The 20,213-nt window shown below is 39.0% G+C and overlaps 1 protein-coding gene across 3 annotated transcripts in view; it reads left to right on the forward strand.

Moving 5' to 3' along the window:
• LOC134350426 (ALK tyrosine kinase receptor-like) overlaps positions 1 to 20,213 on the forward strand; it is a 1,308,522-nt gene that overhangs the window by 653,037 nt on the left and 635,272 nt on the right. For all 3 annotated transcript variants that reach the window (XM_063055604.1, XM_063055603.1, XM_063055605.1), the window contains exon 4: positions 15,487 to 15,688. In XM_063055604.1, the coding sequence (XP_062911674.1) occupies positions 15,487 to 15,688 (202 nt within the window). The remainder of the gene's footprint in view (positions 1 to 15,486; positions 15,689 to 20,213) is intronic.

Below are 20,213 nucleotides of genomic sequence, written 5' to 3' on the forward strand. Positions count from 1 at the left end.
ATGTGTTCAGCAGCAGAAAGTAAAGGATTGATGACGTTTTTGTGTCTCAAAGACTATTACACAGCTGCACAATCTCAGTACCTGGTCCCTTGCCTTTTCTCACATATATTGACATTTGAGTGTTCAATGTAGGGAGCACTATAATGAAATCCACTGATGATCAAGATATGGATGGTCCAGTATGTGACAGATCATGGCATGATAGAAAATTAATGACAAAGAAGGAGGCCATTTCACTCATTATATCTGTATAGATTGAAAAAGCACCATCCAAACTTCTCTTGACTTTCCAGCTTTGTGCCCATTGCCCTACAGCTCACAGCTCTTCTGTTATAAATCCAAGTACCATTTAAATGTGATGAGGATTTCTGCCTCTATCACCCTTCCAGGCAATCGGTTAAGGGCCTCTACTACTCACTGGTTTGAAAGGTTTTCTTCTAATCCTAGTACAATTAATTTAACGCTGCCCCTCTTTGCTAAGGGAAATAGGTCATTCCGATTCATCCTGTCCAGGAGACCCGCAAGTTTATATACCTCAATGAAGTTTCCCCTCTGCCATTTCTGTTCCAATGAAAACTGGCATGGTAGCATAGTGGCTGGCACAACACTTTACAGTGCAGCGAACTGGTTCAATTCCCACTGTAAGGGGTTTGTATGTTTTCCCTGTGGCCACGTGGGTTTCCTCTGGATGCCACAGCTTCCTCCCACAGTCCAAAGACATTCTTATTGATAGGTCAGTCGGTCATTGTAAATTGTCCTGTGATTAGGCTAGGGTTAAATCAGGGATTGGTGGGCGTCGAGGCTCGAAGAGCCTATTCTGCGCGGTATCACAATAGTAAATAAACAAACAAACAAGCAAGCAAACAACCCCCAGCTTATACATTCCTAATTTATAGTGAAGAATTTCCAGTCTTGTAAGTAACCTCTGCACCCTTTTCAGCCCATTGAGATATATAAATTTCCTTGAGGAATATAGATTAATCTATAGAATTGTGAATAATGAAGCAACCAGAGTATTAAATCAATAAGCAGAAGGATTCACGGATGGATAAGAATGGTGTGGCTATGGTAGAGGCAGAAATCATCAATAATTCAGTAGAACGTAGATGTCTATAAACTGAATACATGGAAGATGGATTGGAGCTGGATGGCTTTTTTCCAAAGAATGTTGTGATTTTTCTATGAATTGTCGGGACAGGAAAAGACTGAGAGGATCAAATATTATTTCTGATGTAGCATGTTGCTAGTGGAAGACTGTAGCCTGAAATGCAATGGTGGAGACAAGGAAACAGGAAAGTCATTTGCAGTGTCATTTATTTTGGAAAACAAAGAGTAATTTCATGCAGCAAATGGAAGAGGTTCTTGGGGTTAACTTGCTTCAGTAGAGTAAATAAATTCAGTAGACTTTATATCGAGTGTAACATATAAAGTCAATGAAAGAAGTACAGCTAAAATAGTTCTGGTAAGAAAGAGCCAATATCAGTAAAAGGCTTGCCTGAATAGCTGGAAAATATCCATCTGAATCATTGTACATGGCAAGCCGATGGTACAATCAAACTGCAAACTATATATTGAAAGATTGTTGTGTTAATTTCATTGAAACTTTGTTCTGTTCCGATAATCATTTTGTTGTGATTTTTTCCCCCATTTCAACATGTGCAACTATGAGAGAAACATCACAATAGAAAAACAGATGGGAGTTTTGTTAGATTACTCTTTCTCAGAGTGCATGAAGGGACAGTTAAATCAATGGTGTTGAAATCTCATAATTTTATTAAAAGCACGATGAATCTTTGAATATCTCTATATTTTAACTAAACCATGAAGAGTCTTTGCCTGAAAGTGTAGGAGCATTAACTTAGTACTCACGTGCCAAAGTGGCCATGACTTATTCTGAACTTTTGCAATAAATAGTTCAAAGTTCAAAGTTTAAAGTAAGTATATGTCACCATATACAAACCTGAGATTTATTTGCTTGCAGGTATACTGAATAAATCCATAATAGAAAAATAACCATAATAGAATCAATGAATGACTACACCAACTTGAACTTTCAACCATTAGGCAAAAGACAACAAAGTATTCAATGAAAAATAATGATTTATATAAGCAATCAATATTAGATTAGATTATGAGAACACTCGGTCCTCTTATTGTCATTTAGAAATGCATACATGCATTAAGAAATGATACAGTGTTTGAGAACATGACATGAAGAGTCCATGAAAATGAGTCCATAGCTTTTGGAAGCATTTCAGTAATGGTATAAGCGAAGCTGAGTGAAGTTAAGATCATAAGACCATGAGACATAGAAGCAGAATTAGGCCATTTGGCCCATCAAGTCTGCTCTGCCATTCAATCATTGCTGATACTATTTTCCCCTCCTCAGCCCCACTGTCCGACCTCCTCCCCATAACCTTTGAGGCCATGTCCAATCAAGAACCTATCAAGCCCTGCCTTAAATACACCCAGCGACCTGGCCTCCATGGCTGCCTGTGGTAACAAATTCCACAAATTCACCGCCCGCTGGATAAAGAAATTTCTCTACATCTCCATTGTAAATGGATGCCCCACTATCCCAAGGCTGTGCTTTCTTGTCGTAGACTCCCCCACCATGAGAAACATCCTATACACATCTACTCTGTCTAGGCCTTTCAACATTCAAAAGGTTTCAATGAGATCCCTCTCTTCCTTCTAAATTCCAGAGTACAGACCTAGAGCCATCAAGTGTTCCTCATATGCTAATCTTTTCATTCCCAAAATCATCCTTGTCAACTCTACTGAACCCTCTCCAATGCTAGCTCATCTTTTCTTAGATGAGGAACCCAAAATTGTTCACAATACTCAAGGTGAGCCTTCACCAGTTTTTTTATATATACAAAGCCTCAGCATCACATCCCTGTTCTTGTATTCTAGACCTCCTGAAATAAATGGTCACATTGCGTTTGCCTTCCTCACTGCCGACTCTACGTGCAAGTTAACCTTTAAGGTGTTCTGCACAATGACTTCACTCCCAAGTTCCTTTGCATCTCAGAATCTTGGATTTTCTCCCCATTTAGAAAATAGCCTGCACATTTATTTCTTCGACAAAAGTGCATTACCATGTATTTTCCATGTATTTCATTTGCCACTTTCTTGCCCATTCTCCTAATCTATCTAAGTCCTTCTACAGCTTACCTGTTTTCTCCATACTACCCCTCCACCAATCTATGTATCACCTGCAATCTTGGCAACAAAGCCAGCTATTCCATCATCTAAATCGTTGATGTACAGGATAAAAAGAAGCAGTCCCAACACCAACTTGTGCGGAACACCACCAGTCACTGGCAACCAACAAGAAAAGGATCCTTGTATTTCCATTTGCTGCCTCCTACCAATCAGCCAATGCTTTAGCCATGTTAGTAAATTTACTGTAATACCAGGGCTCTTAACTTGCTAAGCAGCCTAATGTGTGGCACCTTGTCAAAGGCCTTCTGGAAGTCCAAATATACAACATCCACTGCATTCCCCTTTATCTATCCTACGTGTAATCTCCTAAAAGAATTTTTTAACAAGTTTGTCAGGGAAGATTTTCCCTTAAGGAAACCATATTAACTTTGTTCTGTCTTGTCCTGTGTCACCAAGTACTCCATAACCTCATCCTTAACAATTGACTCCATCATCTTCCCAGCCACTGAGGTCAGGCTAACTGGTCTATAATTTCCTTTCTGCTTTTCTTAAAGAGTGGAGTGACATTTGCAATTTTCCAGTCCTCTGTCTCCATGCCAGACTCCAATGATGTTTATAAGATCATTACTAATGCCACCGCTACCTCTTTCAGAACTCTATGGATCAGCTTATCTGGTCCAGGTGATTTATGAACCCTTAGGTTTTTCCAGATTTTTGAGCACCTTCTCCCTTGTGGTAGTAACTATACACTTCTCTTCCCTCACACCCTTCAACACCTGGCAAACTGTTAGTGTCTTAAGGGTGACTACTTCCCTGTAACTCTGATCGATTATCTCCTCACTCTCCTGTACAGCAGCTGTAGATCATCCAGCTGCTGCTCTAGATCCCTAAAACAGTCTTCAAAGAGTTGCAGCTGGATGCACTTCATGCAGATATAGTTCCCTGGGAGACCCAGAGACTCCCAGGGAACTATGGGAGGAGATAATACTCTAAAATCTGCATGAAGAACATGCAATGGCCATTTGCTACACTAGGTATAGTAAGGGAAAAGAAAGGGAGCCTTTACAGAAACTTACCCAGAGCCAACACTTCATTTGAGCCAATGCCTCCTTTGAGCTGAAGCCTAACACTCCTCATCTCCACCACTGGCCTACTCCTAACAATGGCTGCCCCAATAACGGCTGATTAATTTCCCTCTCAGCCCCAATCACTGCCTTTCTCCCTGTATCCCTACATGCTCTGACCAATCAAGAATCTCACAATCTCTGGTTAAATATACCAATAACTCAGCCATCACAGCTGCCTGTGACAACAAATTCCACAGATTCTCCACTCTCTAGCTCAAGAAATTCCTCTTCATCTCCATTATAAATGGATGTCCCTTTATTCTGAGGATGTGTCCCCTGGTCTTATAGACTCAACCATCATAAGGAACATTCTCTCCACATCCACTCTTTGAGGCCTATCAACATTCCATATGTTTCAATGAGATATCCCTTGTTCTTCTGAATTCCAGTGAGAACAGGCACAGAGCCATCAAATGCTCCTCATGTGATAAGCCTTTCATTCCCGGAGTGATTTTAGTGAATTTCCTTTGAAATCTCTCCAACTTCAGAACATCCTTTTATAGATAAGGGGCCCAAAACTGCTCATAATACTCCAAGTGAGGCCTCACCAGTGCCTTATAAATTTCTGGTTAGGTGCTAACTGCATTTCATTGGCTTTGTATCTGTACTCGGCAGAATGACAATACGTTGAATCTAATCTAATCCAATCTAATCAAGCCTCAATATTAGATCCTCACTTTTATACATCTGCTCAAAATTAATGCTAACATCACATTTGCTTTCCTCACCTCAGACTCAACCAGAAAATTAACTTATAGGGAATCCTGCACGAGGTCACTCAAGTCCCTTTGCACCTGTGATTTTTGAATGCTGTCACCATTTAGAAAATAGTTAACCCTTTCATTTATTCTGCCAAAGTGCATGACCATAACTTGCTAACACTGTATTCCATCTGCCACTTCTTTGTCCAAGCTCCTAATTTGTCTAAGTCCATCTGTAGCTTCTCTGATATCTCAAAACTACCTATCCCTCCACCTATTTTTGTGTCATCTGCGAACTTGGCCACAAAGCCATCAATTCCAGGATCCAAATCATTGACATAAAACATGAAAAGAAGCAGACCCCTGTGGGACAGCACAAGTCACTGGCAGCCAACCAGAAAAGTCTCCCTTTATTCCCAGTCTTTGCCTCCTGCCAATCAGCCAATACTCGATCCATGCTAGTATCTTTTCTGTAATTAACTTGGTATAAACTTGTTCAGCACCCTAATGTGTGGCAAACACAAGGAAATCTGCAGATGCTGGAAATTCAAACAACACACATTAAAAATGCTGGTGAACGCAGCAGGCCAGACAGCATCTCTAGGAAAAGGTACAGTTGACATCTCGGCCCGAGACCCTTCATCAGGACTGTACCTCTTCCTATAGATTCTGCCTGGCCTAATGTGTAGCACCTTGTCAAAGATCTTCTGAAAATCCAAGTACGAAACATCAATTGATTCTCCTTTGTCTAACCTGCTGGTTATTTCTTCAAGGAATTCCAGCAGATTTTTCTGAAAAGACTTTCCTTTAAGGAAACCATGCTGACTACAGCCTATTTTATCATGTGCCTCCAGGTGCCCTGAGACCTTATCCTCAATAGTCGACTCCAACATCTTCCCAACCACTGAGGTCAGACTAACTAGCCTATAGCTTCCTTTCTTCTGCTTCTCTCCTTTCTTGAAGAGTGGAGTGACATTTGCAATTTTCCAGTCCTTCAGACCTTGCCAGGATCCACTGATTCTTGAAAGATCATTACTAATGCCTCCATGTGTCATAAGGGGGGCATTGATGGCAGACCCAAATGCAAGACACAGACACTGAAGTACTAGGAACAGGACAAGGATTATCATGATAGCTAGGGGAGTCAGGAAGAAACGACGCTGGACATGGACACAGGCCCTAGATGAGACAAAGACACTGGGCCTGAGCTAGGACTAAGACTAGGAAAGTGGGACCAGGACCAGGACAAGGAACTTGGAACTAGGAGCCTGGGCTAGGACTCCGAGCCAGAGACTGGACAGGGACCCAGAACCTGGGTCTTGACTCGGGCTCAGGCCCCGGATCTAGGTAAGGACAAGATGCGGCTACAGAACTGGACATGGAACTCCTGCACAGGATGAGGCACATGGACAGGACGAGAACACAAAGCCTTGGCTTGGACTAGACGAGGTTCTTGGACGTGGCTTGGACTAGACGAGGGAACTCTAGCACAGGACGAGGGAGCTCCAGCACCGGGCTGGGCGAGATACTCCAGGGCTGTACTTGGCTTAGTTAGGCCCTTGGGTATGGAGCCGGGACTCCTCCTTAGAGTGCAGGGCCGGGATGCTTTCTAGGATGCAGGTCCGGGATGACTGCTGAGGATACTTGCCGAGGTAAACTGCCAAGGATACTTGCCGAGGATACTAGACGAGGTTCTTGGATGTGGCTTGGGCTGGGCAAGGGAACTCCAGGGCAAGACTTGGCTCTTGGACTAGGCTAGGCTCAGCTCTTGGACTCAGCTTGGTTAGGCCCTTGGTTATGGAGCCAGGACTCCTCCTTGGAGCGCAGGGCCGTAACCCTTTCTAGGATGCAGGGCCAGGAAGCTTGCCAAGGTAAACTGCCAAGGATTCGGATGGGGATGATCCAAAGCAGAGGACAAGAAACTCCAGCACAGGATGAGAACACGAAGCCTTGACTTTTTTTTTGTAATATAATTTTTATTGAATTTTCAAAAAGAATACATGAAAAAAAAGGAATCTACCCTCCCCCCTCCCCTTAACCCTCCCCCTCCCATATATAGTCCTACCTAAAAAGAAAGAAAAAGAAAAAAAAGAAAAGAACCGCCTGGGTATTGGAAGGTTTCTACATGCTCCATGGGATTCAAAATAAATTTGGTATAATTATTCGTTACTTTCCCCAAGTGACCAAAGTCTTTATCGGAGCGCTTAAATATGCCATCCTATCTTTTGTAAATAAGGGCGCCAAATATTCAAAATTGTTACATATTTATCTCTTAAATTATAAGTAATTTTTTTGACTGGAATAGAACTAGGCATTTCATTATTCCAACGATCCATACTTAAATACGAATCAGATTTCCAAGTAACTGCTATAGTCTTCTTAGCTACTGCCAATGCAATTTTTATAAATTCTTTCTGATATTTATTCAATTTAAGTTTCGGTTTTATCCCTTCAATATCACCTAATAAAAATAATACAGGGTTATGTGGAAGTTGAGTTGCAGTAATTTGTTCCAATAAGATTCTTAAATTTATCCAAAAGGGTTGAATTTTAAAACAAGACCAAGTAGAATGTAAAAAAGTACCAATTTCTTGATTACACCGAAAACATTTATCATATAGATCTGAATTTAATCTATTTATTTTTTGCGGTGTAATATATAATTGGTGTAAAAAATTATATTGTGCTAATCTAAGTCGAACATTTATTGTATTTGTCATACTGTCAAGACAAAGTCTTGACCAATTTGTTTCATCAATAATAATATTCAGATCTGTTTCCCATTTTTGCTTTGACTTAGGGGTTCCTTGTTTAATTGTCTGTTCTTGAATCAAATTATACATACAAGAAATAAATTTTTTAATTTTCCCTTTTTGAATTAAAATTTCAATTTCATTAGGTTTTGGCAAAAACATTGTTTGACCCAGCTTACCTTTTAAGTAAACCCTTAATTGAATGTAACAAAAGAAAGTATTATTAGATATTTTATGTTTATCCTTTAATTGTTCAAATGACATCAATATACCTCGTTCAAAACAATCTCCTATAAATTTAATCCCTTTTTGGTACCAATTATATAAAAGTTGATTGTCCATTGTAAAAGGAATAAGTCTGTTTTGGAACAAAGGTCTCCTTGCTAATAGAGATTTCTGTGTTTCATTATCAACATTTATCTTATTCCATAGATCAACCAAATGTGTTAATATAGGAGATTCTTTCTTTTCCCGTATCAATTTAGATTCCCATTTATATATAAAATCTTCAGGTCTATTTTCTCCTATCTTGTCTAGTTCTATTTTAATCCATGCTGGTTTTCGATCATCGAAGAAAGATGCAATAAATCTAAGTTGATTTGCTTTATAATAGTTTTTAAAGTTTGGAAGTTGTAACCCTCCTAACCCAAATTTACATGTCAATTTTTCCAATGATATTCTTGACATTTTACCTTTCCAAAGAAATTTTTTCACACATTTATTTAACTCTTGAAAAAATTTCTGTGGCAATTGTATTGGTAATGTTTGAAACAAATACTGTAATCCAGGAAATATATTCATTTTTACAACATTGACTCTACCTACTAATGTTATTGGTAATATCATCCATTTGTCAAGATCTTCTTGAATTTTTTTCAATAGTGGTAAATAATTAAATTTATATAAATTCTTTAGATCATTATCAAGTCTTATACCTAAATACTTTATACCATTTACCAGCCATCTAAATTGGGTTACTAATCGACACTGACTATAGTCTCCTTTAGTAAGAGGTAAAATTTCACTTTTATCCCAATTTATTTTGTAACCTGATACCTTCCCATATTCATCCAATCTAGAAGATAATTTATGTAACGAATGTTGTGGATTTGTTAAATAGATCAAAACATCATCGGCAAAAAGATTAATTTTATATTCCTCCTGATTAACTCTAAAACCCATAATATCTGGATTAATTCTAATTAGTTCTGCTAATGACTCTATCGCCAATACAAATAAAGCAGGTGATAGTGGACAACCTTGTCTAGTTGACCTTTTTAACTGGAATGGTGTTGAAATTTGAGAGTTTGTCACTACTTTAGCTTTAGGGTTAGAATTTAAAGTTTTAATCCAATTTATAAAAGATGTTCCTAACCCATATTTTTCTAGTACTTTAAATAAAAAATCCCATTCTAATCTATCAAATGCTTTTTCTGCATCCAAAGCTACTACTATACTCTTCTCATCCCTTTTTTGTGCCAAATGAATTGTACTGAGTAGCCGAGTTACATTATCTGCCAATTGTCTATTTTTAATAAACCCTGTTTGATCCGTATGTATTAATTTTGGTAAATATTTAGATAATCTATTCGATAAAATTTTTGCTATTATTTTATAATCCGTATTCAATAAAGAAATAGGCCTATATGATGCTGGTTTCATAGGATCTCTGTCTTTTTTTGGCAATACTATTACAATCGCTGTTGAAAAAGATTCTGTAAGTTTATGTATTTTTTCTGCTCGACGTATTAGTTCCATAAAAAGAGGAAATAATAAATCTTTAAATTTTTTATAAAATTCAGGTGGAAAACCATCTTCTCCTGGAGATTTATTACTTTGGAGTGATCCTAAAGCTTCTTCAACTTCCTTTAATGTAAATGCATATCTAATCCCTTCTGTTCTTCCAAATTCAATTTTGGAAGAGAAACTTGTGATAAAAACCTTTCTATCTCATTAACATCATTTTGGGATTCTGATTGATATAATTCAGAATAGAAATTTTTAAAAGTTTCATTTATTTCAAGAGGTTTATAAGGTATTTTATTTGCCCTTGTTCTAATTGCATTTATTGTTTTGGAAGCTTGTTCTGTTTTCAACTGCCAGGCAAGAATTTTATGTGCTCTCTCACCTAACTCATAATACCTTTGTTTAGTTCTTATAATTGCTTTTTCCGTTCTATATGTCTGAAGCGTATTATATTGTATTGTTCTTATTGACAAGTTGTTTTCGTTTTTCTTCTGACATATATCTTTGAGATTCTTTTTCTATTTTTGTAATCTCTTTTTCCAATTGATCTAGTTCTGCCATATATTCTTTCTTAATTTTAGGCGTATAACTTATTATCTGGCCCCTAAGATATGCTTTCATCGCATCCCATAATATAAATTTATCATCCACTGAATGAAAATTTGTATCCAAAAATTTGAATCTGCTTTTTCATAAAATCACAAAAATCTTGACGTTTTAATAATGTTGAATTAAATCTCCATCTATAAGCCACTTCTTCCTTATCAGCCATTATTATTGTCATTAATAAAGGGGAATGATCTGATAATATTCTTGCTTTATATTCCATATTTTTCACTCTGTGTTGAATATGCATTGATAATAGAAACAAATCTATCCTTGAGAAAGTTTTATGTCTATGGGAGTAGAACGAATAGTCTCTTTCTTTAGGATTGATTCTTCTCCATATATCAATCAGATTTAAATCCTTCATCAATGATAAAGTTAAATTTATTACCTTCGATTTTATAACAGCCTTGGTTGATCTATCTAATACTGGGTCTAAGCAAAAATTAAAGTCTCCTCCAATTAATATTTTTTCATGCGCATCCGGCAAATTCAGAAAAGCTTCTTGTATGAATTTTGCATCATTTTCATTTGGTGCATAAATATTCATAAAAGTCCATAGTTCAGAAAAAAGTTGACAATGTATAATCACATATCTCCCCGCAGAATCAATTATTACATTTTGTATTCTAATTGGTAACGTTTTATTGATCAAAATTGCTACTCCCCTCGCTTTTGAATTAAATGAAGCCGCAACAACACTACCCACCCAATCTCTCTTTAGTTTCTGATGTTCTGTTTCCGTTAGGTGCGTTTCCTGTAAAAAAGCCAAATCTATCTTCATTTTTTTAATATGTGTTAAGATTCTTTTTCTTTTCACTGGTCCATTAAGCCCGTTAACATTAAAACTCAAAAAATTCAATAAATTAATCATTATTCTTAACAAAGTTACTCCAATCTAAAACATTATTTATCTTCTCAACTTTCATAGTTCCTTGGGGAATCTCTTTAAACTTCACCATGTTGCTATGTGTCTCCCTCCCAACCTTCCAGGCAGAAAGAAAAAAGAAGATAGAAAAAGTACAAAAAAAGAAAAAACAAAATGCCCTCCCACTAATGTTGTGAATGAAAGGATGCACAACACTACCCCCCTCCATTTTACGGGTCGTGGCAAAAGCCACGCTTGCACACATGACTAACGTAGCAATCGATCAGTGCTTCTTCCAGCTCCCCCCGCAACAAAAAAACATATATATATATAGACAAAATTAGTATTACTATTCCCAACTAATATTTCTCCAGTTTTAACCTTTCTTACCCCCCTCGTATAATTAATAATATATTTATACGTTCATCCAGCTTCAAAAATCCATCAAGTCCATTCTTTAACCCAATCTTCATCTTCAATCTATCTCGCTCTCCTGGGTTTGTTCTTGTATCTGGTGAGCTTTCAGAAAATCTCGCACAAACTGCTCTGCTTTCTGGTAATCATCAAAAAATCTTTTTTCTCCACTAGGCAAAAAAATCTTCAAGGTTGCAGGATAACGCAGTGTAAATTGATAACCATGATCCCATAGGGTTTTTTTCACTGGATTAAATTTCTTCCTTCTCTTCAAAAGTTCGTAACTTATATCAGGATAGAAAAAAACTTTGTTCCCTTCAATTATCAATGGCCCTTTTCTATCTTTGGCAGCTCGAGCAGCTGCCTGTAGAATCCTTTCCTTGTCTTGAAATCTTAAGAATTTTATTAAAATCGATCGTGGATATTGGTCATCTTTTGGTTTTGGTCTTAAAGCTCTATGTGCCCGCTCAATTTCAATTGATCGAACCTCCTCTTCCATTTGCAAAACATCCGGGATCCATCTTTGAAAAAATTCTATTGGTTTATCTCCCTCCATACCTTCTTTAAGACCAACAATTTTAATATTATTACGTCTACTAAAATTTTCCAACATGTCCACTTTCTCCAAGAGTCAGTTTCTTTCCGAACTCCAGACAAACAAATCATTTTCTGTTTTTTCCACTCTATCATTCATATGCCCCATTGCTCTTTCCATCTTCTGAAGCTTCTTATCCATTTTGTCCTGTCTTGCCATAACTTTATCATAGCACATCTTCGTATCTCTAAGCTCTTCTCTTACTTTTCTTAATTCAGCCATTAATTGCAATATAGCCTCTCTCATGTCTCTATCATCTCCATTACTTCCAATCACTTCCAATTCTTCCTCCTCTTCTTCATCTGTGTTCTCTGCAGAATCCGATTCTGACTCTGAGTCATTTTCAATTGCAGTGGCTATCGGTTCTTGTAGTTTGTGTTGTGTCGGTTTGCGCATGCGCTCTTCTTTGCGCATGCGCATTTCCGGTGTCTTCTTCGAAGAAGCCGTTGCCACCGCCATTGCTCCCTGTTCTACCGAAGGAGATCCAACCTGAGTCCGAGGCTCCATCGTTGCAGTAGGCCCTTTTTTCTTCCCGTCTCGCGGCTGCTTCGCAACAGCAGACTTCTTTTGTTGCGGTTTAGGAGGCATATCGTAAAGTAATCTTACAAAATTTATAAATAGTTTTCAGAAAATATTTACTAACTTTGTTTTGTTTAAACGGTACTTTACTGACTTGTTGCGGGAGAGCTGGATTTACACGTCTCAATCCCATGTCATCACGTGACGCCCCCACGAAGCCTTGACTTGGACAGGACTGGAACACGGCGCCTGGAACTTGGAACACAGAACACAGAGCCGGGACCCCTCCTTGGGAACAGGACAAAGAACTAGGACTCTTCTAGACATGGAACACTAAACACAAGGACACAAACAGACAGCTCCAAAGTCAACGATAGATTGCTCCTTATCTTGACACAACAGGGCTCCAGTCTCTCTCCGGTGGGTTAACTTGATGGGGAATTCTGACAAAGAGGCAGACGAAGGTAGCAGGCAAGGATTCAGAAGGAAGGGGAAGGCAACAGTCCAGTCAGGAGTCCTTGGTTTGCAGAGGTAATATGTGCCACCCCAAAACGAGAATCAGGTGCCTCATTTAAGGCACCCAATGGAACAAGTGAAAATAAGAAAACCCTGAATAAGGATCAATGAACCGGAATGCGGATTTCACGGACCAGACCATGACACCATGATCATTTCAGCCACCTCTTTCAGAATCCAGGCGTGTAGACCATCTGGTCCAGATGATTCATCTACCTTCAAACCTTTCTGTTTCCTAAGAACCTTCTCCCTGATAATGGCAACTTCACTCATATAAGATTTCCAGCTTACTGCTAGTGTTTTCCATAGTGAAGATTGATGCCAAATTCTGATTCAGTTCATGCGTCATTTACTTGTCCCCCATTGCTACCTCTCTAGCTTCACGTTCCAGCGGTCTGATATCTACTCTCGCATCTAGTTTACACTTTATACTGTATATCTGAAGAAATATTTGCTATCTTCTTTAGTATTATTGGCTAACAACTTCATATTCCATCTTTTCTTTCCTTATGACTTTTTAGCTGCCTTCTGTTGTTTTTAAAACTTCCCAATCCTCTATCTTCCCACTATTTTTGCTCTATTATATGCTTTCTCTTTTTTTTAATTTCTATATTGTGTACATCTGTACACTTGCTCATTAATGCAAAAAAAACTTATCAGCCCATCATATGGCAGCAACTCAATCCCTTCTCTTTGACTTTTATGTTGGCTTTGTCTTCTCTTGTCAGCTACTGTTATATCATCCTTCCTTTAGAATACTACTTCTTCCTTGTGTTTTATCTATCCTGTACCTTCCAAATTCTTCCCAGAAACTCCAGCAATCGCTTCTCTGCCATCATAGGTAGCAGTGTTTCTTTCCAATTAATTTTGGCCAGCTCCTCTCTCTTCCCCCTGTAATTTCCTTCACTCCACTATAATGCTGACCTTAGCTTTTCCTTCTCAAATTGCAGGGAGAATTCTTTCATATTATGCCCTAAGGGCTCCTTTATCTTAAACTCTCTAATCATTTCTAATTCATTGCACAATACCCAATCCAGAATAGCTGATCTCCTGGTGGACTCAACCACAAGCTCCTCTGAAAGGCCATCTCATATGCATCCTACAAATTCCATCTTTTGAGACCCAGCACCAAACTAATTTTCCCAATCTGCTGCATATTGAAATCCCCCATGACTATTGTAATATTGCCTTTTTGACATGCATTTTCTATCTCCCATTGTAATTTGCAGACCACATCTTTGCTCCTGTTGGGAGATCTGTATATAACTCCTATCAGAATCTTTTACCTTTGCAGTTTCTTTGCTCTACCCATAACAATCCAATCATATGTCACCTCTTTCTCATGATTCAATTTCAATTTTTCCAACAGAGCCAATCCACTCTCTCAGCCTACCTGCCTGTTCTTTCAATACAATTTTTATCACTGGAAATTAAGCTCCCAGCAGTATTCTTCTTTCAGTTGCAATTCAGTGATACCTTCAAAATCATACATGCCCTTTGGTTCAAGAGCCTGCGAGTTTGAGGGGTGGAAACGGCTCCTGAACCTGGTAGTGGCTCCTGTACCTTCTTACTGATGGCAGCAGTGAGAAGAGAGGACGTCCTGGGTTGTGGGTGACCCAGATGATGGATGCTGCTTTCCTGCAACAACATTTTGTGGAGGTGTGCTCAGTGGTGGGGTAGGCTTTACCCATGATGGACTGGGCCATTTAACAAAAGGGGCACCGTTGCCAAGCCTGAAATCCACATATCCATGTTTTCCAGTCAATATCTCTGAATAGCTGTCGAGACTAAGTAGTGTGTTCGATTGTTTTCTCTTTCCTAGCCTAGAGCCTCAGAGGACAATTGCACGGTTCTAACTGATAATCATGTCAGTGAAATCAGTATGGATAGGAATTCAATATGGATCCTTTCTGTTCAATATAACTCTTGATCAGTCAATTTATTCAATCCTTGAAACATTATATATTTGTGATACATAAGTACTTTAACTAAATTATAGTTATAGTACTGTGCAAAAGTCTTAGGCATGTGTAAAAATATTCTGTAAAATGAAGATGCTTTCAAAAATAATGAGAAGTATCTAAATATCAACAGTAAGCAGTAATAAACTAAATTAAATGAGTATTTGTTGTGACCACCTTTTACACTTAAAACTGGATTAATTCTCTCAGGTATAGTTGTGCAGTTTTATTAGAAAATGTGCTGGTAAGTTATTCCAAGCATCTCAGAGAACTTGTCACAGTTCTTCTGCAGACTTTGGCTGCCCCGTTTGCTTCCGTTTCTGCAAGCAATCCCAGAGAGCCTTGATGATATTGAGATCAGGGCTCTGTGGAGGCCTGACCAAATGAAACCATGTGAAAAATCTAGAATGCCTAAGACTTGTGCACAGTACTGTTTGTCTTTAGAAATATTTGGGCAGCATGTACTGTATCTGACCTCAGTTTTTGACAACTGTATCTTTTTTCTTTGCTAGGACACTTTCTTTTTCTGAACGCATCAGGGTTTACAACTTTCACGTTATTGAGTCCATGGCTGAAGAGCACCAGTGAGTCCTGCACCTTGAGCATAGCTGTTTACCTGCAGGCTTCAAGGTTAGGGGACTATGTCATTCAACTCCTTGATGGAAATGAAAGCAAGACTCCTATCCTGTCAACAGAGAATGTGGCAAGATCTGGGTAAGCTCTTCTCATATATTTTTCTCCCAGTACAAATTGTAAACCTGAACATAGATGCCAGAGTCTGAAACTGAAGTTAATGATTATTTAATGTCTACATGTATTCTAAGCCAAGCAGTGGCATTCACAGTGACTATGAATTTGTTTCATGGTACTCATCAGTTTGTGCCATGAATTAGTATGTGCTATTGCTCCAGGCTGAGTTACTACAAAGATTTCAGTAGTAACGGTTAACTGCTTGGTTAGGAAATAGAAGCGTCCTTGATCGTATGGAGGACAGATGTGTGTCTGTTATGTGTTGCCCGTTGAGGATTCATACGGTACTGGTTAGACCATTGCCTCTGGCATGATTAGACCACTGGCTGATTGGTAATAGGTAGCGAGTGAGAATAAAAGGACCCTTTTCTGATTGGCTGTCAGTGACCAGTGGTGCTCCCCAAGGGTCGGTGTTGAGATTGCTCCTTTTTATGCTGTATATCAATAATTTAGATGATGGAATAGATGATTTTGTTGCCAAGTTTGCCAATGATATGGACTATTTTCTAAATGGGGAGAAAATCCAGGAATTTGAGATTCGGGGGGACTTGGGAGCCCTTGTGCAGAACACCCTGAAGGTTAACTTGCAGGTTGAGTCAGTGATGAGGAAGTCAAATGTCATGTTAGCATCCATTCCAAGAGGTCTAGAATACAAGAGGCCAAGTCATTGGATGTATTTAAGGCAGAGCAGAATAGGTTCTTTGTTGGACACAGCATCAAAGGTTATGGGGAGAAGGCCGGGGAGTGGGGCTAAGGTGCGGAAAAAAAGATCAGCCATGACTGAATGATGGTGCAGACTCAATGGGCCAAGTGGCCTAATTCTGCTCCTATGTCTAATGTTCTACTCAGTTTCTCTCATATTTCCCCACAAATAGTGGCAGCACTTTCTGTTTTCTGCTTCCAGATTTTACCATCCTGTGGGTGTGACTACCACATTCTGCACATACCTCAGCAAAAATCCATTTCTTAATGTCTTTAAGACAGTTTTCTGCCCAGAACCGTTTGGACTCAGACTTCCTAAGCTTAGCTTGTTATGAAACCTGCAGTTAACAAAAGTTATGGCCCTTCTGTAAATCCTAGCCTAAGCATAAATATATTAATCACCTGGTCTCATGACTAATCCTCTGCAAATAAGAAATGAGCAAAAATATTGGTGAGCAATTTAAGATGTGTGGGTAAAGCCACCAGCTCAGAAATAGATATACATGAAATGAAAATATGTTATCCTAATTTTTCAAAATTAGATGGAATACGTGATTTGAAAACGATTTGGATCTGTGTTGCCTTAAAGTGACTTTTATCTATATTTCTGAACACATCATTAAGCAATATTTACATGATATCTGAAGCAGTAAAAATATTGCAGGAAAATAATGGTGGAAGTTCAACTCTCAGCTGCAGGAGAAATGCCTGGATGAGTTGATTTGTTTGTAATTGTCATATGATAGGGCTGTTAGTAGAAACAACGATTGCCTTCAGCAGGTATGAAGGAGACGTAGAACTAAAGCAAGCAGAAATAAGTATTTAGGTTCAGTCAAAATGCTGATTGATCCAGTACCTAGTTGAGGTTATACACAGCAGTTCTGTGATGAATTGCGTGGAAATGATGGACAGGGTAATCAATGCTATGCAATTTTAGCCTTCCTATATTTGCAGATCATTGTGAGTAACAGTACAGAAGATAGCCATTTCTGTCATTCGTCTTCTGGATAGAAATGCTATTTAATCAACAAATGTCACTTTTCAATTTGCTACTGTTGGCATTTATAGAAGTGCAAACTCAGTCAGTCGGTGATCTCGTAGCATTTGCCTCAGTGTTTAAGTTCCACCAAAATGATGATCAATTTATCAGTCCTTGAATCCACCTTAATAGCTTATTGAGTGAAAACATCACAGACCAGGAAGCTCCCATCATCAATCATGTTAAGTTACCTCATCTCAGCTTTCGCTGGGATTGGGGCACTGCAATTGGTGGTTATGTCTTTGGGCCAAGGCAATAGGGGAAAAAAAAGCATCATCCCAGGTGCAAGTTATTGATTGTTATTCCAGTGATCATTATAGGTTTGTGGTTCATGTCTGAGTACTGGAGTGATGCCTTTTCTGTCCTAACATTTGTGCTGACAGGTAAGAAAAGGGCATCTAGAGGGCAAACTGCAGATCTTCTTCAATCATAGAATCATACATCAGCAAAAAAATCAATATCTTAATGTCTTTAAGAAAGGATGAGAAAATATTTTAACCTGAAGTAAGTGAACTGTGCCATAATGATGTACATTGTCAGTGCAATTTATTTTTACTTTAGATTTCTAGCACTTACATTTTGCTTTGAGCAGGACAATTCTCAACCTTGTTAATAAAGGTGCTTTTCTATCTTATGCAGATATAGGAACATAAATTCAACACTGTGGCATCTGGTTTCAAGGCATAAAAGCAAGTGAAACAAAAATCAATTAGTGTGACTGAGAGCTGTGCCCAATCAGCACGTGCATTTAATCCTATTGTTGAAGCTACTCAATTCAGGGTCTGGCTGTTCTATTGAGGTGAGGCAGCTGTCCCAAGAGAACTTTGATTTCAGAATCTGAATGGCCCAACGCTTGCGATCAGCACCAAAACCTACCTTCTCCCTGTACCCTTGCAATGACTAGCACCAGTAAGATTTTAATAGCAAACTGCATCACAGTTGATTGAAAATCTGAAATGTGATGCGGAGACCTCTAGGATTGCCTGTGGAGAGCTGGTTTGATGATGGAATACTATCCAAGCATTTCCTAATGGAGTTAGGCCTATGATTTTGCAAGGATTAAAACTAGCCAAATCTGCTCCTGATGGAAGTTCACTAAGGAGCCACAGAACACTGATGGTAGAGGAAGGCTATTTCTGGAAGTTGGAGACCATCTTGTAGTTTTATGTTTGTTCCTGTGCACCAGATCAGACATATTAGGTACAACCCTCCTCCAAAGTGGCATTGGGATCCTATATACCTTTCATTCAAACACTGGATGTAGGCATTGTAGGCAAGACCTGTATTTATTGCCCATTCCTAACTGCTGTGGAGAAGGTGGTTGCAGTTGACTGCCTTGGGGGACAAAGAAGTAGCAGATGAACTTAATGGATATTTTGCATCTGTCCTTACTGTGCAAGACACTGGCTGTGTGCCAGAGGTCAGTGAGAGTCAGGGAACAGGAGTGAATGCCATTGCTATTACAAAGGAAAAAGTGCCAGGCAAACTCAAAGGTCTTAATGTCGATTAGCCACCTGGGCCAGATGGACTACATCCCAGAGTCCTGAGAGAGGTTGCTGAAGAGATAACAGATGCATTGGTCATGATCTTTCAAGAATCACTTGATTCTGGCATGGTCCCGGAGAATTGGAAGATTGCAAATGTCACTCCACTCTTTAAGAAGGGAGGACGGCAAAAGAAAGAAAATTATAGGCCAGTTAGTCTAATCTCAGTGGTTGGGAAAGTGTTGGAGTCTATTATTAAGGTTGAGATTTCAAGGTACTTGGAGAATAATGATAAACTAAGTCAAAGTCAGCGTGGTTTCTGTAAAGAGAAACATTGCCTGACAAATCTGTTAGAATTCTTCAAAGAAGTAACAAGCAGGGTGGATAAACGAGAGGCAGTGGAAGGCATTTACTTGGACTTCCAGAAACCTTTTGATAAGATGCTGCATATGAAGCTGTTTAACAAGATAAAACCCGATGGTGTTACGGGAAAGATACTGGCATGGATAAAGGAATGGCTGACAGGCAGGGGGCAGCAAGTGGGAATAAAGGGAGCCTTTTCTGGTTGGCAGCCAGTGACTAGTGGTGTTCTTCAGGGGTCAGTATTGGGACCACTACTTTTGACATTGTTTGTCAATGATTTCGATAATGGCATTGATGGCTTTGTGGCAAAGATGGCAGATGATACAAAGATAGGTAGAGGGGTAGGTAGTGCTGAGAAAGCAATGCGATTGCAGCAGGACTTAGACAAGTAGGAAGAATGGGTAAAAACGTGGCAGATGGAATACAGAGTTGGGTAATGTATGGTAATGCATTTTAATAAAAGGAACAATGGTGCAGTCTCAAACACGAGGAAATCTGCAGGTGCTGGAAATTCAAGCAACACACACAAAATGCTGGTGGAACACAGCAGGCCAGGCAGCATCTATAGGAATAGGTACAGTCGACGTTTCGGACCGAGACCCTTCGTCAGGACTAACTGAAAGATGAGATAGTATCGACACTATCTCTTCTTTCAGTTAGTCCTGATGAAGGGTCTCATAGTGCAGACTATTGTCTAAATGGGCAGAAGGTTCAAATCAGAGGTGCAGAGGGACTTAGGAGTCCTCATGCAAGACTCCCAGAAGGTTAATTTACAGATTGAGTCTGTGCTAAAGAAGGCAAATGCAATGTTGGCATTCATTTCAAGGGGAATAGGAAATAAAAAGCAAGGAGATAATGCTGACCCTTTATAAGACACTAGTCAGGCCGCACTTTTTAAATT

This window comes from Mobula hypostoma, chromosome 8, assembly GCF_963921235.1.
Source record: "Mobula hypostoma chromosome 8, sMobHyp1.1, whole genome shotgun sequence".
NCBI classification, from domain to species: Eukaryota; Metazoa; Chordata; class Chondrichthyes; order Myliobatiformes; family Myliobatidae; genus Mobula; species Mobula hypostoma.